This window comes from Anguilla rostrata, chromosome 14, assembly GCF_018555375.3.
Source record: "Anguilla rostrata isolate EN2019 chromosome 14, ASM1855537v3, whole genome shotgun sequence".
Taxonomy (NCBI): domain Eukaryota; kingdom Metazoa; phylum Chordata; class Actinopteri; order Anguilliformes; family Anguillidae; genus Anguilla; species Anguilla rostrata.
The window spans coordinates 8,100,181-8,128,110 of NC_057946.1; the positions used below are offsets into that span (position 1 = coordinate 8,100,181).

Consider the following 27,930-nt stretch of genomic DNA (forward strand, 5'->3'; position numbering starts at 1 on the left):
TCTAAATAAATACTTGCTTGAAATATGTACTTGAAGAAGTACTTGAAAAGTTGAATATATTGTTTTTGCATAGAAATGCAGGTCATGCAACAGTGCATGAAAGCCAATGTGCCAACAGTTATCATAAATGGAACATTTTTACATCTGTCAGTCAATTTAAACAAAATTAGATATTTTCACCACTGGCAATTTAAAACAATACAGTGTCATCCGCAGGTATTTGGACAATGACACAATTTCTGTCATTTTGGCTCTGTTCTCCAGCACATTGAATTTGAAAAGAAACAATGAATATGAGGTTATAGTGCAGACTGGAGATGGGGGGGGGGGGTTGTATTTCCTATAGGGATCAGCTGATATGGATGTAAATACCCTCAAATTAAACCTGACAGTCTGCAATTTTACTTCATATTTAATTGTTTCCTTATGCTGGAGTATAGAGCCAATGTGCTGGAGTATAGAGCCAAAACAACAAAATTTGTGTCACTGTCCAAATACAGTGCCATGAAAAATTACTTGCTCCCTTCCTGATTTAGTCTATTATTGCTTATTTGTCATACTGAATGGCTTCAGATTTTTAAAAATGTACCATTAAACAAGCACGAAACCATCCAGACCCACGGCGCACCTGTACTAACTATATAGCTAGCTAGCTATGGCATGTCCTCACCTCTGTAACATTATTTGTTGTCCTCCGTGTGTCCATACATCTGTATCGGTGGTTGTAGCTGTGTTAGCTCCTACTCATGCCTGCAGGATAGCATCTGTACACGCTAACTAGGTTAACTAAAGTAGGCGGTCCATAGGCGCTAACTAGGTTAACTAAAGAAAGCGAAACGCGAACATGTTAGGGTTAGCTAAAGTAATGTTAGGCGATAAAGCTGTGCTTAAAAATGTTGTGCCGTACCACCTGCGCATGCATCCTATTAAACGTCCTATTAAACGAAGCACCAAAGGTTGTCCATGAGTGAGTGAGTGAGTGAGTGAGTGAATGAGTCACCATAATTTGCCATGCATAGCCCACGGTGGCAGTCCTGCCTGTGCGCCGTGGGAACAAAGGGAACCTGAGTAAACATTTAAAAAGAAAATTTTTTATCATTATTTCATTTATTTCATGAAAAAAGTTATCAAACACCCATATCACCATTGTGAAAGAGTAATTGCCCTCTTAGTTACCAAATTAACCAATTAACCAAATCTCGCTCATATTTAATTTATCTTTTAGTATTTTGTATTGCATTGTAGTTATTTTTAATAGTGTGGTCTGTGTGTTTTTGGTGGTACTGTGCCAGTTTTGTAATGGGTACACAAGATTTTTTGTCTGTCTGTGCAGGTTTTTGGGATGATGCGTGAGGATATTTAGCAAATGTGCATGCACGCGTGTGTATAGCAAGAATTGTTGTGAATTTAGATGTGTGTGTGTGTGTGTGTGTGTGTGTTGTGGGATGGTGCGTGTGTTGCTTTTGTTTGGTGTATAACAAATATGTTAAAAGAATCACATTGATGTATATACCTGTGATACATTGTATGTGTTTTTTAAAAGCTACAGAAGGCAAATTCCTCTCAACTATGTTTATACAGCAATTGGTTTAGCTTTTGAATTTTGAATCTGAAATTATTCTGAGAAGAAAAAAAATTGGTGAAACAGATTAAATGCATCACTATACAACCGATACCATTCCAAATCCATATAATGTATCACTCAAATGTAATTATCCAACAAAACTGTCTCTCTTGCCAAAATAGACTGGAATTGAATGTTTGGCTTCATTAAATTTTTCACTACAGTAGGAAAAAAGTCTACAACGTCATATTCTTCATGATGCCAAAGGTAAACATTGCTGTGGAGAGGGGTGTCTCAATCTATTCCTGATTAACGTCTGGAGGCATTATCACAGCATGACTCAGACATCCCAGGCAGAAACTCTGCGTAATGACTGATGAGACCCAAAATTCTCACCAGGTAACTGAAACACATATTTGTGCTGTTCGTCATCTGCATCCAGAAATTGCTACCATGCTGAGACACACCGGTCTATCACAGGGAACATTCATGGACCACCTGAGCCCAGCTAACCATACGCTAAATGCACATCATTAATCGATCAGTTTTGCAGCCCCCAATTTACGAGGACAGCTGCGGAGCTGAAATTAAAGTGTCAGTCAGGGAGACTTGATTATCCACGCCATCTTAGTCAAACAGTATCCGTTTGGCAACTCCTCATTATTTTTAATGTTACTTTGATTGGTGGTGCTGGTTATGCTCCTAGTACCGTAGTCTTGCAGTGTTGAAGGAAAACAAAAGAAGCTGCTTTCCTGGAGCCCAAGCGGTTCGTCCTTGTTCCCCACAAGCAGATCATTTTAAGCCACAGAATTGTTACTTTGTCAAACATAAAATGCACATATGTTTCTCACTATGACAAATGAAACAGTGATTAGATCATTATGCAGTCTCTGGTACTTTTCTATATATGAGAGTTAACATATCTCTATGTAGTTTGTATTAAAATAAATCATGTCCAATCCAATTAAATTGCACCCCCTCCCCTCTTTCCCCTGATTTGCTTTGTCTTATTTTTATAGAACATTACAACATACTTATATTTTTTTTATACAATAATCTACTTCAGTTAAGGCTGTTCTTAGGCTTTTTAAAAATTTAGCATTCCAAATTCAAAATTATGTGTTGAATTTATCTGGGTTCACTCATTTCTGATGTCTGCCTGCCTGTAATGCCAAAGCAGCCAACGAAAACGTGGTGTGGTACATGGTGGAAGCCAGGGGCAATTTATTTTCGCAATTGAAAATGAACAACTCCATTTTGCTCCAGATGACTCACATGTCTGTCTGTTGATTAATTCCTATGTGGAATAGCATTGGCGACTAATGGACAAATCAATCATCAACGCGTGTGAGGGTCAATATTCCACCCTTAGCTCTCGTCCCTTCAGGTTCTGTCTGGGTGTTCCACAATATTGCACAGTGGCTTTAGCATCCCTTTGCAAAGTGCTTAAACATAGTTTGGCTGTGGAGTCTTATTCCATCCATCCATCCATCCATCCATCCAGCCATCCATTATCTAACCCATTTATTCCTGGTCAGAGTCGCCGGGGAGGAGGGGTGGGGGTGGCTGGAGCCAATCCAAGTATGCATTAGAAAAGAGGTAGGAATACAACCTGGACATGTTACCAATCCATTGCAGGGCACAAACCATTTGCTCAAACATTCATACCTTTAGACACCAATTCGCTTAATCTGCATGTCTTTGGACCATGGGAGGAAACCAGAGTACCTTGACATGGGTAGAACATGCAAATTTCACGCAGAAAGGCCCCAGCCTTTATTATATTTTAATCTTTGTTTTGATCCATATTTTATATTTATATTTATATTTCTCTTGATTTGTTGTTGACATAAAAACTTGAGTCCAAAATCATTTAATTGCTTAATAGCAATCACAAATTAGTCTAATTTAATTGCTATAATATGACCAATTATATATTTGGTCATATTATATAATTAAGGACAACACCGTTTCTAAGGACAAGCAAAAGAATATAGCCTGCTAGGCTGCATCCATTGGGTTTTGTTTAAAAAAATACCCTATATGCTAATTTAGTTTTTACGAGATGAGGAGAATATGCTCTCTTAGCACTGTTTGAAAAGTTCAAGTTGTCATCAAGGTTGTCATTAACGCCATTATGAACATCCATATGACATTATTTTGTAGCACAGAGAGTGCACAGTGTGTAAGAACTGGGCTGTACAAGTCGCAGGTTCATTGTGGTAGGACACTGCCGTTGTACCCTTGAGCAAGGTACTTAACCTGCATTGCTTCAGTATATATCCAGCTGCATAAATGGATACAATGTAAAAAGTTGTGTTAGTCGCTCTGAATAAGAGCGTCTGCTAAATGCCTGTAATGTAATTTTTCACAAATCTTTTGCCAAGCATATAGCGTTTCCTGTTGCATTTGTCTTGCTTTTGCTTGCACGAGGCATTAGTAGGCCTATGCCGTAGTCTCAGCGAGTTGTCCAGTAGGCTACTTTTTGAGTTTTATTATAAATATAAATTTAATCTTTCAATTCATTTGAGTCATTCAGTGCATTCAGTACATTTCATTCTTCTGCGTCATTCAGTCGTTCAGTACATTTCGTTCATTTTGTTAATTTGAGTCATTCAGTATATTCGGTACGTTTCGTTCATTTGAGTCATTTGAGTCATTCAGTACATTGAAATGATCAAACCCCGGCCCTTCCAATCTCTCGTCAGTCAAGAGAAGCAAGTCAAGCGAGTTATTTTCAGTCAACTATAACAATTTTTTCTTATGATTGTAGCTATATGGATAGGCTTCTGAATTAAAATAATATTACAGAAATTTGTAAGAAACAAATAGTCATATAAAACACATTTGTGCTTTGCTGAATATCGTATTTTGATTCAGGACCATCCCTATTACCCACATGTGGCATACCGCATAATCCCATGTTTTTTAATGAGTAAGAAACCCATTTTTCTCAACATGCAGTCAAAGAGGAGGAACCAGCCTGGGACAGTTATTCAGTGATGACCTTCAACCTCATCCAAAGAAAATATAAGAAACCAGATCACTGTTACTTCTAGTTAAAAGAAGTCATAAAGAAAAGCAACATCAGAAACTTTAATAATCATAGCCCCTAGTTACAATCCCTTAAATCCCCTTTGAAGACCCCAGGTCCTCCTTTCTACTATACCTTCAGTGCTGATTCCTTTTTCCACAACTTGTCCCTAGTACTCAAGACTATCCACACAATAAGCCAATAATGTCTTGCTCTATATCCTTTATATGTAAATATGTGTAATATATAGTGAATTGATTATATTGTTTGTTATATTGCCCTGTGTATTGTATATTACTGTATTGTATTGTATTATACATGACTAAAGTACATTGCTTTGGAAAACAGTCATTATAGAAACTTTTTTTATTTTTATGGAGCAACCCCACTACAGTTAGAGTGGTCGGTATGAAATTGCACTCACAATGAAAATAAGAAATGTTGTTATCAGATGAACAGATGTGATTTCCATATAGGAGGGGATGTCTGGCAAGGTCCTTCTTTATGTGGGGATACGTTTCTCACCACGTGGTTTCTTCTTCCGCATTGCACCTCCTGCTTCTTCGGCTTTAAACAATCACAGCCATTTAAATTGTCCCCCCCCCTTCCCCCCCCCCCCCCCCATGTTTGTCCCCATTTGCACTTGTTATCTTCGCTTTTGTGCAGGAGGGACTGCTGCTCGCAGGTTCCGGGAACTTATTACATCTGAAGCTCAAGTCTGCCTGCATCTCCCTTCACAGGCCGAGGCATCAAATAAACACTCCAAATTGCTCACTAAATCACTGTCACAGATAAAAACTAAACGGCGTATTTGACGCTGTGGATATCAAATGCGCAGGCAAAAATAAATTACACTTTAAATATGACTGCAGATAGCGCTATCCTTCCTTAGTTATTGAATAAGTTTAACCCTCTGAAAGATTTCTTTTTTCAAATTTATTTATGTAGACAAGTTGGTCAGTTATTTTCTCTTTGTCCCTGAATTGCATAGTGTGATGACCTGTGATGGAGCTCTGTGCCTGGATTTAAGTGCAGGAAGGGCTGGATCATCAGTGGGATGTGAGGAGGTGATGTGCGGCAAATAGACCATCTTAGGTACATGAAGGATACAGCTACAAACTTAATGCACCTTGACAATAGCTGCTTTAATAGGAGCTTAATAGCTACGAGTTACACCATACAAGCTGTTCACTGTGATTCTCTACACCGATGCAGGGTTCTTATATCATCAGGTCACATGCAAATACTCGTCACCATTCCTGTTACAGTAGCCAATCACGTTAGTCCTCTTCTGGTCGTCATCAGCCCCCCGGACGTGTGAAATTAGTACACTTGAATGGGCGCGCCAGTCTTCCATACAAAGCCACATGAATAAACTGAGTCCTGGATTTGGCGAAACTAGATTTGTCCGCTCCAGACGAAAGGGTGATTTTCCCACACACCAGAGCGTCAAAGATTATGCAAAATGGCATTTAGGAATGCCGTAATCGCCCAGGATGATCGTTAGTGTGACCGAACCCATGCTGTTGAGGAAAACCGAGGAGTCACATGAAAGGATACCCCATAATCTTCCATCTGTCCGCCGCGAAACCTAAGAGGTGTGAAATCTGTACCGCCCCCGCATCATCGCGTTCAGCGCCATCGTCTCTCTCCATCCTGAACCCTGTGAAAATGCTCCTCTCATCTCCGGGTCGTGTTTAAGGATCGCTCCGTCTCCCAATGGAAGACTTATGGAAAACTTTTCAAAGACAATCTCAGGAGTTTTTATTTATTTATTTATATTTATTTATTTATTTATTTTTACCAGGCATTAGCCATTCGTTTCTTGAGTCCTGTCCTATAGGTGTCAGTAAACACATTGTTCCATAGCTGCCATTTTCCGTGTTATTCTGGGATGGCAGCACCAGGTTGTAAGTCTATGGTGGACTGAAACCTGTTAAAGTGATTCCTCACTATTTTGTATTTACACCACAATTTCCAAGGACTGGGACCATGGAGCAGTCCAAGGGGACTAGGCTATTAATAAAGCAGATGTGAAATGGGTCATTACTGGTAACCTAATCAGGGAATGTAAGAGGAAAATCATGTCACACCTGAACTTGTTTTCATGTCTATGAATTTGTTCCATGATGACGGCAAATTTGGTTCATGGGGGACATTAGCCACGATTGGAAAAACGTTACAACAAATTACGGTTTAAATGTCTTTTAAGACCATATTCCAGTGTAATATTTTGAATATCTATATAAGAAAATAAACTTACACATTTTTAAAATTTTAAAAACATGTACAACTAAATAATTTAAAACATACTGAAAAAATAAATTAAGCTCCATCATACACAATAATCCTAAAATTTTAATTCTTTTTGTTACACCTATATTATTTTTAGGTTTTTAGGTTCTCAGCTGAAATTTTAGGTTTATTCAAATGGATATAGATGTTACAAATTTAAGTAAAAATTTGAGGTTTGTTTTCAAAACATCTGTTTTCAGTGTGCCTTCTCCTTAATTAAAAATTTTTTTTTTTGCTAATTTTGTCTTTGTTTGTTTTTAACCGAAATGGCTATTTTGTGTTCAAACAACAGTGCAACAGAAAATGCTGCCAACAGTTAAATCACAGTGGCTTGAAAATATATCCCAGGATTTTTAAAATCTTATTTATTTACCAGTTACTTTCCCGGGCAAGTCCTACTATAAAATCTCTTTTCTAGGTTGCAGAATGTTACAAACGGTCATACAGTTTCTGCTGACTGACATGGGTAAACGTTTCATGGTATCCTGTAAACACCTGCATGGCTTCAGACAAAAGACCTGGAACAGGTTCTGGTAGTGCAATTGTAACTCTGAGGTAAATGTATTACCAGACTGTCTAAGATCAGAAGATGACTCCCTAAGATCAATGTCCCCCTTAAGACATTGCCCCTCCTAAGGAGAGGAACAAATGGGTGGAATGACGCACTGTGTGACGAAGGAAATGAGACGTGCCGAAGATAAGGCTGCTCCCAACCATCAGAAAGAGATCTGAAAAAACACAGAAATATCAATGGCAGTAAGTACTTTTTTGGAGGTATAGTGAAGCTTCATCTGATTAAAAAAAAAACGTCACAATGAGGGATGTGGTTTGAGAAGAGAAAATAATTTGACCTTGGGAATTGATAGACTTTTTATTTTACTGTGGCTCCAGTTAGTTTACACATCTCTTTGTGTGCCGGTGTAGAGATAAGTGGAGGCTGATGACAGACAGTGTGTTGTACTGGCTCAGCACCACCCGATGTTACTCATTGTTCAGTTCCCTGCTCTCACTGTTAGAGGCTTTCACAGTCACCTCAACACCACCAGCCTCTATCAGGAAGTCTGGTCTGCTTGTAATTTGATTTCACAAAGGGCACAGTAATTGTACTGCTGCTGCTATTAAAGGAAGGGACTATCTATAATCTCACCTATCATTCACTGACTTTGCTGAAAGCAGTGAAAAAAACAATAGCCTTTAAACTGTACATCACTGATAAGGAAGACAAGAGTAAAGACTTTTGACTCACCTTGTAGAGATGTGCAAGTTAATGTATGCAACAGCTTGTAGTTTAAAATGTATGAAACAAATGTATAGAAACAATAAGACAGTCAAGTCTAAGCAAAATGGACTCACACATTATATATTGCGGGAACAAAGTACATCAGCCGCTTCATAATTGTTGCAGTATGTTCTTACAAGAACCATTGCACATACCCAAAAACACCCACCCACACACACACACACAGTCTGTTGATCAAAGCAGATAGAGAGAGAGAGAGAGAGAGAGAGAGAGAGAGGGATACAAAGAAAGAGAAAGACAGAGACAGAGTGATGGACAAGAAAACGTTTAGTTTTCATTGTTTTATTGGTTCTCGTTTTTTAAATATTTGAGAATCATGAATTATGAATAAAGGTGTTTCGCGCAAATGAAACAAACATAATTATAGCTATTATAAAATGCCACACATTTTAACGCAATTACTGAGTCACACTCAGTGATGAGGGTTGCTATTATTTCAGCCACTTCCAGCTAATTACATTTGAATACCCTCTAATTGGTAACAAATGTCTGTCCATGATTATTCTAACAAAAATAGGTATTGATCTGAAATATCTGCAATGCTCTCTCTCTCTCTCTCTCTCTCTATCTATCTATCTATCTATCTATCTATCTGTCTGTCTGTCTGTATGTCTGTCTGCTTTGATCAACATACTGCAACACATAGTTCCAAACAAGCCAGGCTGATTGACAGACTTTGTTCACCTGGGCTTTTCAGTGGGAATTGCATCATTCCACATCATCTTGTTACATCAAACCCCCAAGCCCTGCGCAAGTTCTCACATTAAATTTCCACAACACTCCTGGCAACTGCACAGCAATCAATGTCTCTACCCAAAACATAGCAAAGTGTCACTGGGCAGTATACATAGGGGATATCAGCATGAAACAACCCCTTAGAGACTAAAATAATAAAAAATAAAAAAATTAAAAAAATTTGTGGATCAGGAGTCATATTCCACCTTTAAATGTCATTTCCAAAGCAATTTCTTGGGGAGCTGAAATAAAATAAAATTCCCATGCATGCACTCTGAGCTGGCATTAAGAAAACTGTGTTCAAATCAGGATCGGAATTGAGAAAGGCACTTCAATATAATTAATTAATGACTAATTTAAAAATAATGAATTGATTCTGACATTTTTGGCCAAATGGAACCTTTAACAAATATGACTACATATCTTATTTTCATAGAGCAAAGTCACCCAAAGCAAATCAAATACAAGTCTATCATGAGCTAAGAATGTGTTTAAACCCATCTACTTGAATAACTACTTTTGTTTATGTCAAACAAATAATATGAATTCATGTTCACACTAGTCTCACTCCTGTTTAAAAAAAATTGACTTCTAGTTAACACTTCCAACTCCTTACTCCTGCTTCATGAAATACCAAAAAATAATAATGTGCTACTTTTCCATGGCAATTCTTGTCTTTAAATGCACCTTAATCATCTATTTTAATTGCAATGTCACTGGTACAAACACTGACGATTGAAACTTGAGAATGGGAACATTACTCTGAATCATGATTATTATCATAGGCCATGGAATGATCCAATATTATAAAAGCAAGGGATTCCCCTTGTATTCCAGTTCCATATATGTAAATGAGAATGAAAGTGTGCTCTGTTGGCTTGGCTCCATCATTGTAACTGTGCAAACAGACTTCTGTTCCTTCACAATAATATACCGTCACATGTGATGGTAGCAGTCTACAACATCATTGGTTGCGGCTGCTAGTGCCCAAGAACAACAGAGAGATGGCAGCACACGGATAAAGCCTGAGCCCACAGGCCTCCACGAGAACACGTGCGACTACAGGCTCGCCATGTTTCAAAGTCTAAGTACTCTCATCCTGCTAGGATCAGGGAAAAGCAGGAGTCAGCTGTGCGGCCCAGCACTGAGTTTATCTACAGAAGGAGAATATCTTGGGAGCCAGAGCTGATTTATGAACTGGGAAATGTTACGGATCACCAAATGCCCACTGAGGCCATTTTACAGGAAATAAGGGACTTTTAAACCAATTCTAATGGCCTGCAGACTACAGCCAGTATAACCCAACCCAGCAAACACAGCTGGCTTTGGGCTTTTGGTGGCCCTAAACAAGAAGTAACCAGGGGCAACCAAAAGCAATTGCAGTCTGGGCAGGGGGTATTTGTTGCCGATTGCAGACTGGAAACCAGCGCAAGAACAATAGCACTGGAAAAGCTGTTAGCGCTCTCTGAATATGCAGTGATACATGAAGCGCTTTCCTACTTATGCAGTGACAGCAAAGCAACAGTTCTGATAGAGCCCATTGCCCTTACAAGCCATAGACGTTCACATCAGCCATAACAAAACAGCACATTTAGTTGAACTTACTATTCACATCTGAAACAATTTCACCTGCATCCATTCTGTACCTCTCAATCTTACCAAAAGACATATTTAGAAGGGTAGCATGTTTCTCCCTTCACATTGTGCATGGAAACACAGAATTGGTTTTCAGTTTGAGAGACAGGGAGCTTGCACACCATGCTCATTTCCAGAATAAAGTGTCTGATTTAGACAGGTGTCATGTCTATTCTATTGAAGCAGATGAATTAGAACATTAGTGTGATGATTACTCTACCCTGCCTAATCCAGCACTGAGTTCTGAGAAAAGTAAGATATCTGTAGAAGACACAAACCACTGCAGCGATGATGGTCTAGCTACCAAAATGTTTGGGCCAGCACAGGAGACATTTCACAGACCTTTACCTGAATGTGTTTGTGCAAATAACTGAAATAAATATACAACTTTAGAAAACTGAACTGCCTTGTTCATAGCAGAGTGATATGATGAGTAGAGTATATTAAAGTATCATGCAAATTACATATTTCAAAGCAAATGCAATCTAGGTTACTGTGATATAAAAATTCTTCTAGCCTATTAGCAATTATATCTTAAATTTAATTGCTAACTAATTCTGTGAATGCAACAAATGCAACACTGAATTATCATGTTAACAACAGTAAAGAAGAATAAGCATAATATTTTAACCAGTTTTCATCATTTTAATAGAGAGCTGTTATTTCAATAAAATTAAATGTACAGTTAGAAGGTCAGTGAAAAACCGTAAAATATTTGTTTCACATTTTTGTACAGTACAGTCTTATTCTATAGCCTAGCACAAAAGCAGATGTTGGCCTTATTAAAGCAACGACCCACCCACAATATGTCTCCCCCAAATGACATAGTAAGTAATGAAATACACTATGCATTCATTAAATTCTAACAGTTGTTGCCTGTCTGTAACACAGAGATCTCATAATCAATCAGTCAGCCTTGCTAAATTCTTTTTTAAAAAGCAAATGTTGAAATGTTGATCACTAGAGAGAAATCCATTGTTCTTGCCTGAATTAGCATGATAAGTGCTGGGATTAGGCTACCCAGACGGAGGATAAGGGGATTCAAGTCAGAAGTACTTAATGGGATTTGTGACTTTCAGGGCAACAACATAGATAAATAAAAATAAGGAGAGGTTGCTTGAATTTTGAAAACCTGCCCAGCAGAAATCCAAAGCCAAGCATTCACAAGTAAGCTGATGCTGTAGCATTGTCCACACATTAGGTGTGTTCATTTACATCGCTCCTGGGGGTTTGGGGGTTGGGGGGAATGGTTATACAAAATGACCACAAAAATCTAAATGAACCACACACAAGATCAAGAGAAATATATGTAATACAATTAGACAGGATGTTGCTCACAATTCTAATTTACAACCATTTTAAATTGTAAAAGAAAACGGTCAATTCTCACAGAATGTATTTGTGCAAGGAAATTTGCTGTGCACCAACAGATTATATTCTATAAGCCAAACAGCTATGACCAGTTGCTACAGTATAACAACAGTAATTAAATCAGGAGTTTTCACCAAAGAATCTGAGGGGGCCTTAGAGTTCTTGAAGCGGAATGGAGGTGGCCATCGTAACCAAAATAAGTTTTTTTAAAAATACACTATTGTAATTCATAGTTATTATCACATCCACAATGTTGACAACCGTGCAAGTGACATTACAGTAAGCAAAATATTTTATATGTGTGAATTTGTGATTGTTTGGGGGGTGTCGTAATCTCAGTGTATTTCTTTGAGAGGGTCCCAGATTACACATGAGTTGAAAACGCCTGATGTAAGACCTAGAGGAATTGCAATAAATATCATCGTAATGTATGTTCACAGGTCATTTACAAACATGGACAGCTCCTTCGGACTGAGTGAGGATTTGGTGTCGCGTGCCCTAATTCCCTTTCTTCTTCTGCTGTTCCTGAAAGAAATCATTGCATGCCACGGTCAGCGCAGCCACTAGCACCACAAACTCATTGAAGTCCACCTCGTTGTCCTTGTTGGAGTCCAGGTCATTCATGATCTTCTCTACCAGCATAGGATCCTTTTGAGACTGAAAGGGAAATAGCACAATTCTGTTAATGCCACTGGCTACGTACGATAGTGGTTGAGCATCACATACGATTCTTATCTTGTTCATTCTGAAGGGAATGACAATTAGTTAGAATTGAATGTCCACCCTGGACACTGAAATTGAAGGAGCCGCTCTTTCTATTCCATTAGACGTACATGCAGCCGATGGACCAGGCCTGATAGCCAACATCAGTGTTCTTCAGTCCAGGGAGATACTTTGAGATACGACAAATACTTGGGGTTACTCTAGGTCAAATGAGAGAACCTATCACCTTAGTGGCAGCTCCCTGTTACTGAAGGTGGGTTGGCAGTTCATACGTCACTTATTGATCCAATAGGTTGAAAATTGTTTATGCTCCATTCACTGGTCCATCAATTAGGTGCCAGTCTTAGACAGCCTGAGAGGGAGTGATCCATTCACCCAGCTAGTCATGCACGACTCATCCCTGATGGTGAGTCCACCACAGTGACGTTCATGAGGAAGAGTTTTTCTGAAGAGATGACTGTCCTGTAAGGATGCCACAAATCACCGTGACACTTGTGCCCAATGATCCATGCACACAACTGAATTAGGTGATTGAGACAACTGAACTACAACTATAATGGTCTATCTCTCAGGAGTAAAGTCCATTTTAACCAACTGTCCTCCAGGGCAAGGGTGATCTTTGGATCTTAATTGTATTTACAGAATATAACCAGTGTGCTTTTCATCCTGGTTACCTAAATGTAAGTTCCATTTTTTTTTAAAACAAACAGAAAGAAAATAATGAGCACTGTCTTGAATTCACTGCCATTATATTCGGTAACAATGTTTCAAATATTCTGGAGATGGTAAGACAAATTATCATAAATCACTGCGTGTACGTGCATGCATGTGAGTGTGTGTGTGTGTGTGTGTGTGTGTGCGTGTGAGTGTGTGTGTGCGAGTACAGGGAATTCAAAATGTTCCACTCAGGAAATGAAAAATGAACTGGAGCACCAAGCAACAAACGCTTTGGGGAAAACGATAGCGCAGAGCTATATTTGGAACGCAGCGTAGCGCAAGGCCGTGCGTCAGTCCCCGAAGATCCGACCGCAGCTGCCACATGTATCGAGACCAGGGGGAAAGTATCGGCTCGGCTCTCATGAGGAACTTGAGATGAGCGGATTGAGCTTATCTGACAAAACGCGCTTTGTTCATTTCCACATCGTCTCAGGACAGATCCGCTATCTTCAGAGCAGTTTAACTGAGCTGAGGACCATCTGAAAACCGGGGGGGCAACATGTGCAGTAGTCCAAAAACTGGAAGTGACATCATCTGCCCAACTTTAATCTACCCATCTACCCAAGATTAATCTTGATAAGGAACAAAATCATTCGCATGTCCACCAGGCTTATCTGTTCTTTATAACATAGAGAAGGACGGGATATACCCTCAGTATTGTGCCCCGCTGATCTACATTAGCACCTCATCATTTATTGTTTTTGAGAAATAAGTGTGCTTTTGTTGTGTTTGCATCTCCAGGGCTACTGGGACACATCTGTGAATTATATTTCATATTTCTTCAGGACAGTATACTATTAGCTTCCTTTCAGTTTCAACCTTCAAAGAGTCAGACGAAGCGCATTCGTTTATTTTCCATTGAAACTCATTTCAAAGAAGAAACCACTTCTTTCACACAGAGTTTAGAAACCAAAGATAATCACAATGTTTTCAGTAAGCCATACATTCACTTTGTGTATACTGCCAATATGTTCAGTTGCTCAATGCTAATGTGATATGTTATTTTAATCGTGACCAAAATTCCATTCCTTGCTACAGTATTTATCCAATTTTTGTATCTGAATACAGCAGGTTTGTTTTATACTTTACATTATTTGAAAGACTGATTTCATTATTTTAAGCAATGTCATACATCTGCTAATCTCTGAAAAATATGCAACTTAATACTGATGATTATGGTGATGATAATTACATTTATAGGAATTGCAATTACACCTGAGCTTATAGATATGCCATTGATTTAGTGTTGCCACGTGTGGCTAAAGTAGCTGAATATTTTGAAATTACATTCGACATCTTATATATGCTGTTACAACTGTAATTGCCATAAACATTATGCTGAATAAGCTTTAAATATTGTTTTAATATAAGATACATTTATTTATGCATTATTAACTGGCAGTTCATAAAAATATTAAATAAGGGTGTTTTGTTTTACTCTTGTAGTAGATAATCTGTTTTTGCAGAAAGCTCAAATCTTCTATATATGCTGCCTAAAAGGTTTCAAACACTGTGGAGTAAAAGGTTTAAATTAATATAAAAAATCCTTCCCACCACAGTGCAAGCTCTATAATTCGGATACTTTCAATTCCCATTAACACATTAATTTAATTAGTATTCCCAAAAGACAAAGTGGAACTTTCCAATAAACACATGTGGTAGCCTAATAGTAAGAGAAAAACAATATTTAAAAAAATCGAAAGTGAACCTGTGTTGCCTTACCGTCAAGAAATCGGTGAGCTCACTGTTTAAAAGCTGTTTGAGCTCGCCCTTGTTAAGTTTGTATTTATCCCCTTCATTTCCAGAGTAGTTGTGAAAAACAGTGATTAGTGCATCCATTGCACCCTCCAGCTGCGTCGGCATAGTGATCAGAGGTTGAGGGCACAGGCAACCTACAGAAAAATATAAAGTTTGAAGTATTTTATATTTTGCAGTTTTTCAATGCTTCATCTGTAAACAGTGCATTATCTGAATACAAAATACCTGAAACAAATCAACCAATCTGACATAAGCATTAAAAACTCAAAATCAAAAACAAAAAAGTAATCATGCAATATAACAAAATGTCTTTAGACTAAGTTTTAGCTGAAAGATCTCCTGCAGACAGAAGGCATACCCTTAAGATAAGTCTCCGCAGCACTTACCAGGTAAGAGTCCAAGAAAGTCTGAAGCAGGAGAGGTCACAACACTAGTTGTTTATGCAGAACATGCCCACCCCCATTTCCCTGTGCTAATTAATTCCACAGGTGAGGCCCTTGGCAACAGTCTCTATCTTTACCCATTATTTAATAAGCTATATAAATGGGTATATGAAAAACAAAACATAGTCCCCTACCCCCTAAGGCGTCATCATTTTTTATTTGCACTTCAGAAATATTTGAATGTTGGCTCGGATAATAACCGGACATTTTTAAAACAACTGACCCTTTCCCAGTTAGATAAGGCCTTTAGTGTACTACTGTACAGACTCGTATCCTGTTCAGCTAGCACAGCACTGGTATTTCCCTGCGATTGCTACATTAAATAAAAGATCACGTTCATGTACATGAATACACATATATTTCTCTCTGTATAGGTGTGAAAGGTGCAAATGTGCGACTTCAGATGGGCAAGATCCATGGACAAAATTTTAAACATTTTTACAATCCTCAGAAATTATAATCAAATAGCGGAACATACCAGATATATATTCATTTTCCTAATTTTCACCTGTACGTGGGGTAAAGGCCTACTCTGTGTCGGGCTGGGAAATGAAACTAAACAACCGAGCAAACTCTTTCAGACCCACCTGAAAAAACAGGAAAACAATCAAATAACAATAGCCATGCTGCTTATTAATATTGACAATAAAATGTCAGAATGATGCATTTCATGGGGTGTGAACACATTTGTGCTCACTTCAGGTTAGTTGTGTCATGTTTATTTCCGAGAGTTGGTGTTTGAATATAGATCGCGGAGCACATTGCTTCTCTGCATAAACCGGAGTGAATCGTGATGCTGCGGAGTTATACAGCTCTTCTCTGCCATCGCAAAGCTGAATTGAGAGGTGTGCTTGTATAAGAAGCTCAGGAAAGACAGAGCCGTCGTGGGGCTTTCACACTGGAACAGGTTTAGTGCTGTCTGAATAAAAGACTAGGGCCGGACTGCTCTGGAACATCAAATATTTTAACTGTTGTGATCCGGTGACTTAGTATCATACTCCAGGTGCAGGGTCTGTTTTTCAGCATACTATTTATGTACCCAGCCTTTCTGCCACTGTTTCGTCTACCTCTATATTCCAAATAAAGGAAAGCTTTTTAGGATCATGTAACATAATTATCAATAGCCTATTCAAAAGTTTTTAGATATCCATACTGTGATAATTTCATTGGATACATATATATTCCACAGAAAGAAACTATACATTACATTACAGGCATTTAGCAGACGCTCTTATCCAGAGCGACTTACAACTTTTACATTGTATCCATTTATACAGCTGGATGCATACTGAAGCAATGCAGGTTAAGTACCTTGCTCAAGGGTACAACGGCAGTGTCCTACCCAGGAATCGAACCTATGACCTTTCGGTTACAAGCCCAGTTCCTTATCCACTGTGCTACACTGCCGCCTACTATGCCACGACATGCAGGCAACCAGTGACCAGTGACCAGTGACCACTGACCAGTTTGTAAACCACAGATGCATCCCTTAATCTCAGCTACACACTGCTTTAACTTGCTGGGCAGTACCGTACAGTACAGTATCTTCTCCTATAGTTTGACTTCCAACGTTTGATATAGGATTCACATTTTTTTTCTGTGAGCATTTATGAAACACACTGTCAGCCTCGACTCTGGCTGTGGCACAGGGTGACCTTTCGCATTTACGCGGAACACTGCGGCTGATATTCCGGAGCGTTCTTTTTTTAGCGCCATCCTCATCCGTTTTACCTCAGGGACGCACGATTTTCAGGTGTGCTTGCTCACCCCCCCCCCCCCCCCATCCTCTGTCTGTGCATGCTCATTTTCCATGATGAAATACTTCTCCAGGCATTTTAGGCTAGACCACTTGGAAAGAGTCACATAAGGCTCCTAAAGGAGCTTAGACATCCACTGCCTCTGCTCTCTTAATTAATAAATGGAGCATGCAGGAACAACCCCAAGAAATGGCATTACACCAAACTTGCAATGGCCGTATGAATAGTGTCCTTGAAAGTATTGAATTCTGGAAGTTCTCTAGTTCTAGCTGCTATATTTATGCCTCTTTTATTATTGTTGTTATAATTATTATTATTATTGTTGTTGTTATTATTATTCTGATAAATTATGACACTGTAGTATGACACATGGCACAGAACTGTACATTTTAACTGTATTGATTTAATAAATGGCAATTCCTTAATTGCTTTATTACACTTTTTATCTTAAAGTAAGCACCGTGAAAGTAAAGCGGTATGATACATCCAATCTGTCATTGTTCTCAATAGCTGAAAATCAAAGAATATCTCATTCACAACTGTATACAATTCAATCTTCAAAAATGCACATTTGTGGCTTTTGCACATAATTACTCCAAATTGTGCAGGTGTCACTGCAGTCCAAAGAACCTAAAGGCATCGCATCCAATCAGTTACTATCAGGCTTACCTTCAGCAGACTGATTTCAACAATATTTGTCTGCCATCTAGTGGCTTTTCTGGCACAACAATAAAGGGGACATTCTGAAAAGTTGTTTTCAGCAGGTGAAAACAAGTGAAACAATCATTCTGTCCACCCATGACAACAAAAACACATTTCATTTAAAGTGTACCAGTATGCTGTACAAAACTAACGCAAAGCTTGGTTTGGACTATTAGTTGCTTTGCCACCGTATGCGAATACATCCCATAATGTCTAACATTACAATTTATTGAGTGAATTTGAGGTCATTTGAAATAATTTGAATAATAAGCACCATCATTTCTGCACACAGGCATACTGACATACAATATTAATGGTACCATAATACCATCACCACTACAACATTTGTTACAGACGCCCACCTAAGGCTTATAGGCATACAGCATTTGCCTTTATTACAAGATCAAGAATGCCAAACATAGAATGTGCTACTTAACTAACAAAATTTAATACTGGCAAATAAAATAAACTCCAGGTTTAGCTAATTACATACATTGGTTAAACTGCCTATCTCTATCTTTTTGTACCTGTGCCTCCTTGCTGCTCTATCAACTGGCCTGACCAGACCACATGACTTAATTTTGATTTTAAGCAAATCTATAATTTTAGGCTTAGAGTCCCTCAAATGTAAAATAGTAGCTTCATAAATTAATGGAATTTCATTTTGCTTTATATTTTACTGGAATCATAAAAAATATTTTTTATCACACAAGCATGGATTAACGAAATATAATTTTACATGTATAGAATTTCTATCATTGTTAACTGGAAATGATGAGCACTTCCTGCCCGTGAATGCGGGTAAATGACCTGGGCGTCCATCCTCCCCCATCGGCAGGATCTTAAACAAACATGAACAGACAACTCTCTGCCAGGAATTTTTCAATGACACAGCATATCTGAACTGACTGCCTAGAATGCCACACTCAAATTATGACTCCGCCCAACACAGACTGTTCTTTATTTGAAGAGGAGCAAGGGACCACCAGCCTCAGACAACCTCTTTCGACTGCATCCTGTTAAGTGGTAAGTGGTGCCTCCTAGTGACCATTGGAACCACATTGCACTTGTTCAAGCCCCTTATCCTTTCAACTGACAAAGTGATACACTAATCCAATCACTGTATTCAAGGAAAATTTTGTAAGTACTGGACATTTTCATAGCAACCCCGATTAAATAAGCTGAAAGTGTTCGAAATGACAGGGTTTCATTTCTTTATGCTGCAGAGAAAAAGTTTTTGAAGTTAATATCTAAGCTGTTTGCTAACTGCAGGAGCACTAGAATTTAGGTCAATGTCTATTGGGGGTGTGACAGGGTCATTGTAGCCAGCTGGGGTTCTCACACTGATGAAAAAGCCTTCACAGAAAATGCTCACTGCTTTTACAAAGGAGGTGGTGCTTAGAAGTGCATATAAACAAGATTGCCAGCCCAGTTTAACACATGGGACATTGAAACAAGATTGAAGAAAGCAAGTAAGCTACTTTCTCATATTTAAACTACTTTCTCATATTTCCTTTTTAAAATGACAGAAGTCAGCCCTAGCAGAATTTATTATGGGAAATTATTTGTGGCCAACATGACATTTGTACTTCCTGAAACATCGGTGCTGCAGCCTATGTGGGACTACCTCCTCGATAACTACCAATGCACCTTGAGGTCACCTCTTTTCCCTGTTCTACTGTCTGTGTCCACATACCTCTTGCTGGTGGCACTCTTCACAGTGTTGGATATCTTAGCGACCACCTGCCCCAGCATCAACAGGTATAAGATCCACCCGGAGAATCTCATCACTTGGGGGAATATCAGCAGAACCATGAGCCTTACCACGTATAACCATCTGATCTACATCTTCCCAGCAGCAGTGGGGCAGTGGCTCTGGAGGCCCCCTATTCCACTCCCCAAAGAAGCACCCAGTCTCTCTGAGTTCCTGCTGGGTATCTTGGGCTGTACCATCCTCTTTGATTTCCAGTACTACCTGTGGCATCTCCTGCACCACAAGATTGGCTGGCTGTACCGGACTTTTCATGCCATTCATCACCAGTATAACGAGCCCTTCAGTCTGGTCACCCAGTACCTGTCCGCCTGGGAGCTCATCACGGTGGGCTTCTGGACCACAGTGGACCCTGTACTCCTGCAATGCCACTGCCTGACTGCATGGGGCTTCATGCTCTTCAACATCTGGATCTCCACTGATGACCACTGCGGCTACGACTTCCCCTGGTCCCTCCACAACCTGGTCCCTTTTGGCCTGTGGGGAGGGTCGGTAAAGCACGATGCCCACCATCAAAAGCCAAACACTAACTTTGCCCCCTTCTTCTCCCACTGGGATTGGTTAGGAGGGACCACATCGTCCTTTGTCCATTCGTATGCTCTGAAGGGAAGGAAGAAGAAAGGAGACTAACCATCCCTGACTGGCCTGCTCTTAAACACAGTCTGTCTTTCTACTAACTTGGCTTATGTATTGTGCTTTAAAGTTAAAACTTCATGAAAAATAAAGTGCCTTCTAGAATTCTTGAATGTATTTTGACTGTGTAATGGAATCCACTCTTTGCTTTTTTTTTTTTAGATGGATTGGCTTTGTCCTACTAATGTTGGTGGATTTTATGTTATTTATTAGAGCATTTATATTAAACACTATTTAGAGACCAACCTGCAAAACAAGATAGAAAGAAAGCTTGACCCAGTTTTAAAATACATTTAATAATGTGATCCAATAAAACACACTAATAAATGTAATTTATGATGTGTTTTATTGGAATTTATATAATTTAAATGTAAAAAAAATGTAATAAAAAATCTAAATGCATCTTGTGTTTTGTTCATTTATTATTTTTCCACAGACGCTACAGTTCCAGAGAGTAAATCTGGTTTCAATGGGTTAGGTGTGGAAATGATATTAATATATTTTGAGCCACAAAAACAATTTACTAAAATTAGTATGCATCAGAATCAGAAGGAGAAGTGTTACACAACACAGAACACCAGAAACAGTCATCCAGTGACATAGTTACTACTGAGTTATGTATTATAGAAACAATGAGAAAATTATGAAAGTCTCAGCTTGTCTATGGTCCCTGTGATTTCTATGAAATTTTGGCAAATAGATATTTGAGCACTGTTGCGGTATTTCATGCCAATGCTAATCAATCATTAGTCTTTTATAAGGAAAGCACATTGACAGAGGAAACAGAATTATGTGGTCTCTCCCACAACAAAGGAATCTTTTCATATCGGAAAATAAAACAAGAATTCAAGAATTCCAGGCATGCGCCAAAGCTTTTGAAGGAAGACTTGGCAGCTTACAGGACATAATACATAGGCTAAAATATGGAGGAGAAATGGCAATTTAAAAAATCAATAATAGCCATAAAGTATATATGTTTCTTTTAATGTTCGCACGGAAAAAAAACCGAAGTCAGAACCCAGGTAAGGAATGTAGTTCGATATACCTTTAAATGCAGTAAAATAACACATAACTGCTCTGTAGTCGTTTATGCAGTTACGCTATATTTCCTCCAGGTGTCGCTCAACACTAAATTGAGACCTTATTTAGGAAGCGTGGCTGGACACCATTTGATGACCATTAATTACTGCATATATGAATATTGTATAATATTCAAGTATCTGATAGACTTTCTCTGTGATAGGCATACACTTGGTATAGGCTATACAGAGGCCACCAGACAGTAACAGCGTGTGTTTCCATTGTATACTTTCCGCTGTTCTTTTAACAATGCTAAAGCCACCCAGACCAGCATTTCATGTTCTATAAAAAGCTAAACAGTATGTAGCTACTCATAGTATGCATGAATGAAATTCCATAACGCTGGGAATTATCACTGTCTTAAAATAACAGGACATGATATACTGGTTTTTCCACAAGGAAGAGTTCACTTTAAAAATATGTGGTCGTTTAAAACGTGTTAAATGCAAAACGAAAGGACTCACACCCGATAACTTCCGGAGGTGCTGGCTGGCGGCGGTCATATATAATTATTATAGAAAGAAATAGAAAGCAGCTTACTACTAATGCTCCAAAATATTATTTCCTTACCGAATAACAGTGTGCCGAAACGTTGGTCGATATATGCTATTTGGTAAATAAATTATATTTTGGAGCATTAGTAGAAAGCCGCTTTCTTTTTCCGTTTAAAATGTGTTGCCGAAAGAGCGTTACATACTGGCTGAATAATGGTCTACAAAAAAGCTAAGAGTAATAAAAGGGTTTACAACGCGTTGAGCAACAGGTATATTTCAACATGCCTGGTTTCCCTGCGCTGACAGACACATTGATGAGTCAGTGTCTCAGTTTCCAACAGGATTCCTTTATCTGTGTGTGCGACAGAGAGCGACTTTTACAATGAGCTTACATTTTCTCTATGACTAGTTTCTCGGTGCCCTCCGCTCTCATTGAAACTCACTGTTGTTCCAAAACAACAAACAAATTCCTGCAGAAAGACGGCTACCTGACAATCAACTCAGTACTTGCTACCCTACACCACAGGCATGAATATTTAACTATACCGGCAGGCACGCCTTCAGCTAACCTAAGCCTATGAAGTCCCAGAAGTAAGCCTGTAGGCTACTGGGCGTGTTGAGGGAAAAACACTGGAGCTCCCATTAAAGTTAATGGGGAATGTCAGACTATAAGAAGATAAAATGAAACGTCCTGCATTTACATTTCGAAACTCTATTGACGACCGTTTCCTTTCATATGAAAAACAGACTGGAAATTTGAATTGTGTAATAAAATATGCACATTTTAATAAATATTAATGTTTTGCCCAGCATGCGCAGTAGAGGCTGTTTCCTGTTACTTGCTAAGCTTCACCGGCGGCCCCTCCTACCCTGTCCAATTCCTGTCGACTCTATGTGTTGTTCTGGTGAAGGACCTTTTTCTTACAAATGTAAATCTCAAGTAAATATAAATCATCCAATGCTTCAAGTCAATATCACTAATAAATGCCTCTATATGGATATGTGAGGGAATGAAAAAGAAAAGTACTGCATTAGTAAAGCTAAACCGTGCACTTAAACAATAACCTATACAATGACAGATTTTTTGCAATTTAATTTGTTGAGCCCAAATACACAGTTGCTATCAATGCTCAAATGATCATGATTCTTAAAAAAAGGACAGCCAATTCTACGGTTATATCATTCAGTAAAATACAGTGTACATGTTATGGTGGCTTTCTCTAGTTTTTTTATTATTATTGTGAGGCAGCTGAGTTTAAATGTTATTTTCTCAGAAAGGAAATCATAAAGGAAATCTTTATGAATACGAATATATCAATGGACCAAGACACTTGTTAGTGAGGCTCGTCAGAAAGGATTGCACTTATGAGTGAAATAAATTTAATTACCACAAAAAAGGTAAAACATAACTACAGTGGCACACATATTTACAAAACAGTGTGAAGGCTGGTGATAGCTCACTCATAATACCATTAATTCACATTGATAAACTATGCAATGAATGCACAGGTACTTAAAACAGGCATCAATAATATTACCAGGTATGCAGCTTGAGCTGCTGAACTTGAAGCCAAACATTAACATGGAAAGCAGTTTTATTGAACAGAAAAGATTTCAGAGAAAGAAATAAAAACAAATAAGAAAACGCCTACAGCTTACCACATTTATGTATAAAAACAAATATTAAAATTATATACATCTGGTCTTCTAGCATCAATAATGTGCTTTTGACGTGTACACTGGTGACAAAAAAAAGCATTACGGAATGTCAGTAAAATGGTCCTCACCCACATAGGAATGTGCACATTGCCAATGTCAAAGGAGAGCATGGTGAAACTCGAAAGTGTACAATATTTAAGCACAATGCACAAACTCTGAGTTAAAACATTTGACCTTGCATTAGCATACAAGATACAAATGATACATAAAATTATAGAGACACTGCCAGAGGGCCTCACAAATGTCAGTGCCAGTTGAATAGAGCCAGCAACAATGTGGAAGACTCTTTAAACATAAAAACATGGAGGTGTGTCCTGAGTGGAAGTTTAAAAATGGACCCTTGCCCTCACATCAGCAGCTAGTGCTCTGTGTGTTGCCAGACTCCGAGGTGTACGTGCTGCTCTTCTTAGAGTACTTGAGGGCACTGAAGGAGACCCGCATTCTCTCCACAGTGCGATTGCTCCTACAGATCAGGGTGTTCTTCACGTTGTCCCGAAACTCCTCTGAGATGAAGTAGTAAACAAAGGGGTCCAGGCAGCTGTTGAGGCTCGCTAGGCACAGTGTGGTGATATAGAAGCTGTAGCCATTGTTGACATTACCGCCGAGCAGGAGGGAGTAGTGGACAAGCAGCATGATGTTGCTGGGAGTGAAACACACCAGGAACAGGACGAGGACAGTGATGATCAGGACAACGGCCTTCCTTCGCTTCTTACCAATCTGCTCATCCGTCATGGAGCTTCTCAGAGCCCGGAGCATTAGGACATAGGCCACTATGCACACTATGGAAGGAATGACAAAGCCCACAATCCCCATGGTTATGAAGTAACCCGCAGGAATCTTCGTTTGACTGGGTCTGTTGACATCGTGGCAGGTGATGATGTTAAGGTTGCTGACCTTGACCGTTTGGTCATACAGGTACAGGGGAGTCGTTGCCAGCCAAATCACAGCCCATATAGAAACAGAAATCACAATGGCAATTCGATTATTCCTCCTCTGAACAGACATGGGATGAACAATGGCCCAGTATCGCTGTACACTGATGCAGGTGATAAAGAGGATGGAGCAGTACATGTTTCCATAGAAAAACCCCATCAACACTTTACAGAGCCCCTCGCCATAGATCCAGTCATTTCTATTCAAGTGGTAGGCAATTTTCAGTGGGATCCAGATGACAAAGAGCAAGTCAGAGAGTGCCAAGTTGGCCATGTAGATGGCAGCAGGGTGTTTCTTCTTGGTTCTGAAGAGGAAGACCCAAATGGCCATGGCATTGGTGGGCACACCAACAGCAAATACAATGATATACAGAATGGGGAGGAAGACTTTCGTCAATGGACCGTCAAGTGTTTGGACTGCAGTCCTGCTTACAGCAACACCATCTTCTGTTTCAGTACCGAAAAATCCTTTTTTATCTATATATAAAAACAAAATAATAATAATAAATAAATACAAATCTTTATGGAAAAAAAAAACATTTTCAAAGCATCTTTCATACGAAATCTTAAAAATACATCCAAATTGGATATAAGATTATGTTAAACATTGCTTAAATTGTATGGCTAAAACAATGGATGCTTCCATTTTTAAAAGCGACAGAAAGCTAAAAAACGAGAGACATTTTTTCATACGACACATATTTTAGAATATCTATTAAAATTACCACAAGCTACCTCAAAGTTCAACTGGTAATTGCGAATTGATGAAAAGTGGACCTTTCTGAGCAACGGAACAACGATTCTATTTTCTATCTCTATAGCCTACGAGCGTCGGTGTCACAACATGAGCACAAAACCTCAGGCCTGCCACAGAAACAATGGCATTTTAGCCTATAGGTTACCTAGAAATATCACGAAATACAACACTTAAAAGGAGCCTAATAATAACAATAAGAAAATCAGAAGTGTGTCAAAAGCGTAACGAATATAAAAAAATAATGGCAATTCTTTTCTGTACAGTTATATTTTATTTTTAACGCACCGTGTAGTCAAAAAAGCTAAAACTCTTACCTGGTTCAGCAGTTGAGATGTGGGCGCATGTCAAACAGCAAACCAGCATAGTTAGTTGCATCGAATACTTCATTTTTACTCCCATTTCAGTGTATCAAACTATCGATTTACACCGTTGATTCAAATGACAACACAAATGTGATATTTTCGTCCGCGGTTTGATCTCAGTGTGAAAACACACTCATCCGCCCAGTCAAAAGAAGTGAAGCTACCTGGTGATGTCACGTTCACGTGACCACACGCACCTGTGCTTCTTCTTTTTTTTTTACTCTCCGTGCGCTGTTCAACAGCATTGAAAACTGAAACCATTTTATTTTAGGTGCCTGTGTGTGATGACGATCAATGAAATAGCACAGCATTGAAAACACATTTTTAAAATAAACCTCTTTGTGTGTTCGTTTCCACTGAGCCTAAAATGGATGCGTCCCCCCACCCCGATTGACTTCTTTCTGGCACTCATGAGGAGACGGTAAAACGCTGCATTGTCAGTTGAGTGATTAGGCTACTTGATCATCTATGTAGTAATAGGAAGTTATTTCAAGAACAATTTGTTTATGTCTGTAGGCCTATCTGGGGCCCACTTGTAGGCCCACTTAATACTTTTTGTATTCTGGATTGCTGAGTCGCTAAAAAGACTCCCTCACATTATAGTTTTTCCAACAGAGAAGACAAATTAACACTCCTGTTAAACATATCAGAATGTCTTTAAGTGTGCATATTTCAGTTGCCTTTAAAACACAGTTGTGTTAAACCCACTTGCAAGCTTGTTTTGGGAAAGCAGGTAAGTTTCGTTTCAGCCAAAAGCAATTTAACAAGGTGGCAAATTTGATAAAGCTGTGCTTATTGTCAGAAGTAAATAAACACACGACCATGCACACAGAAAACCCCAATTTATTTGTATCCTGGCATTACAACAAGCTTCTACTTCTACCTGGGTGAGAGTGTAACGTGACATCATAGGTCAGAGCACTTGTTTTGGAAAGTCAATGGAAAAATAATAATAATAAAGTCAATGGAAAAATGCTAGTAGCTTTTAGTGTTTTAAATTTATGGCTATTGTTTCTGGTTGTTTGTTCCTGGACCATGTGGATAAATGGCCATTGTTCATATTCAGATAGAAGTAAACTGATAATACGTGGTTCTCTAAAAGATAAATGGAAAACCTTATATAATACCTCAGAGTTTCATACTTCCTGTTTTCTCTGAAGTTGATAACTTTAGAAACAGCTCTGGATATTAATTCCATTATCATACATACTCATTTTGCTTTTTAATACTTCAAATGGTGTCACAGTGTCAGAAATATTTGTCACCCAACATTTGGAAGCAAATGCATTACAACAGGATGTTTCTGTATGCTCAATTTACTGTAAAGGAAGTTGAAACAACACAGGCCTACACTTTTTACATGATGTTTAAAATATACAAGACAATTGAACAGGGACTGGGATATTTTAGCTGCACTGCCTTCTATCAGCTTCTCAGTCTCTAGATTAACTGTGGTGACTTCACCACAAGGAATCCTAAGAATTTCTTTTAATGATCAGATGGTTGAGAAACAGGCTCTTGCATCACACGTGCTCTGTGTGACTGCTCCTTCAAAAAAAAGTTTGTCTTGACAGGTGGCATAAAAATATCCAGTAGATTAAACAAATGCTATATTGTGATGTCATTGAAAGTGTAGGTTGTGTTTATTCATGTTTGCATACATTTCATCTGTGTTGTGTGTACTGTTTTGAAACAGTACAAATCCCATAGCAATTGTCAATCCTTTCATAGACAATGTGGCCAATTAGAAAATAAGCATGAAATATATAGTCATTATCTTAACAAAGATGGCTTGATATTTTTAAAGTTCAAGCAGGCAAAATCAATGTGTTCTCACTCAATTTGACTGTATTTTACAATTATGATAGAATGAAGCTTTAAGACCAACATGTCCCTCAAAACCCACAAAGCAACAAAGTAAAACATTTCCTGTTTCCATTTGGTAATGTGGCAACAGGATACAAGATGTTAAAAAACAGTCCTACGAACAGGATCTACAAGTGCTGACTCACAAAAGGCCAGCAAACACAAGTCAACAAGAGAAAAAAAAGAGGAATACTCTGTGAAACATTGAAATTGCGACATTCTATATTTCCCAAGGAAAAACAGCTACTCTCCCTCTCCTTTGCTCCATGTGCACAAAGCTCC

At 38.7% G+C, this 27,930-nt stretch overlaps 2 protein-coding genes across 4 annotated transcripts; one reads left to right on the top strand and one right to left on the bottom strand.

Annotated features, from left to right (window-relative positions):
* Positions 1-11,187: 11,187 nt before the first annotated feature.
* Positions 11,188-26,032, bottom strand: s100z (S100 calcium binding protein Z). Of its 3 annotated transcripts, none has more exons than XM_064307881.1 (3): positions 25,735-26,032; positions 15,097-15,266; positions 11,188-12,591 (listed from the first exon to the last, which is right to left on the bottom strand). In XM_064307881.1, the coding sequence occupies exons 1-3, from the start codon at positions 25,817-25,819 to the stop codon at positions 12,433-12,435; spliced, it is 414 nt and encodes a 137-aa protein (XP_064163951.1). In that variant the 5' UTR covers positions 25,820-26,032; the 3' UTR covers positions 11,188-12,432. The 3 variants fall into 3 exon arrangements, with proteins under 3 accessions (XP_064163951.1, XP_064163952.1, XP_064163950.1); XM_064307882.1 differs by lacking the exon at positions 25,735-26,032 and adding an exon at positions 15,519-15,543; XM_064307880.1 differs by lacking the exons at positions 11,188-12,591; positions 15,097-15,266 and adding an exon at positions 23,376-25,140 and having other exon boundaries at positions 25,735-25,984.
* Positions 19,488-20,713, top strand: ch25hl2 (cholesterol 25-hydroxylase like 2). Its single transcript, XM_064307884.1, has one exon. It carries the CDS (start codon positions 19,557-19,559, stop codon positions 20,433-20,435), a length of 879 nt encoding a protein of 292 aa, XP_064163954.1. The 5' UTR covers positions 19,488-19,556; the 3' UTR covers positions 20,436-20,713.
* Positions 26,033-27,930: the final 1,898 nt, after the last annotated feature.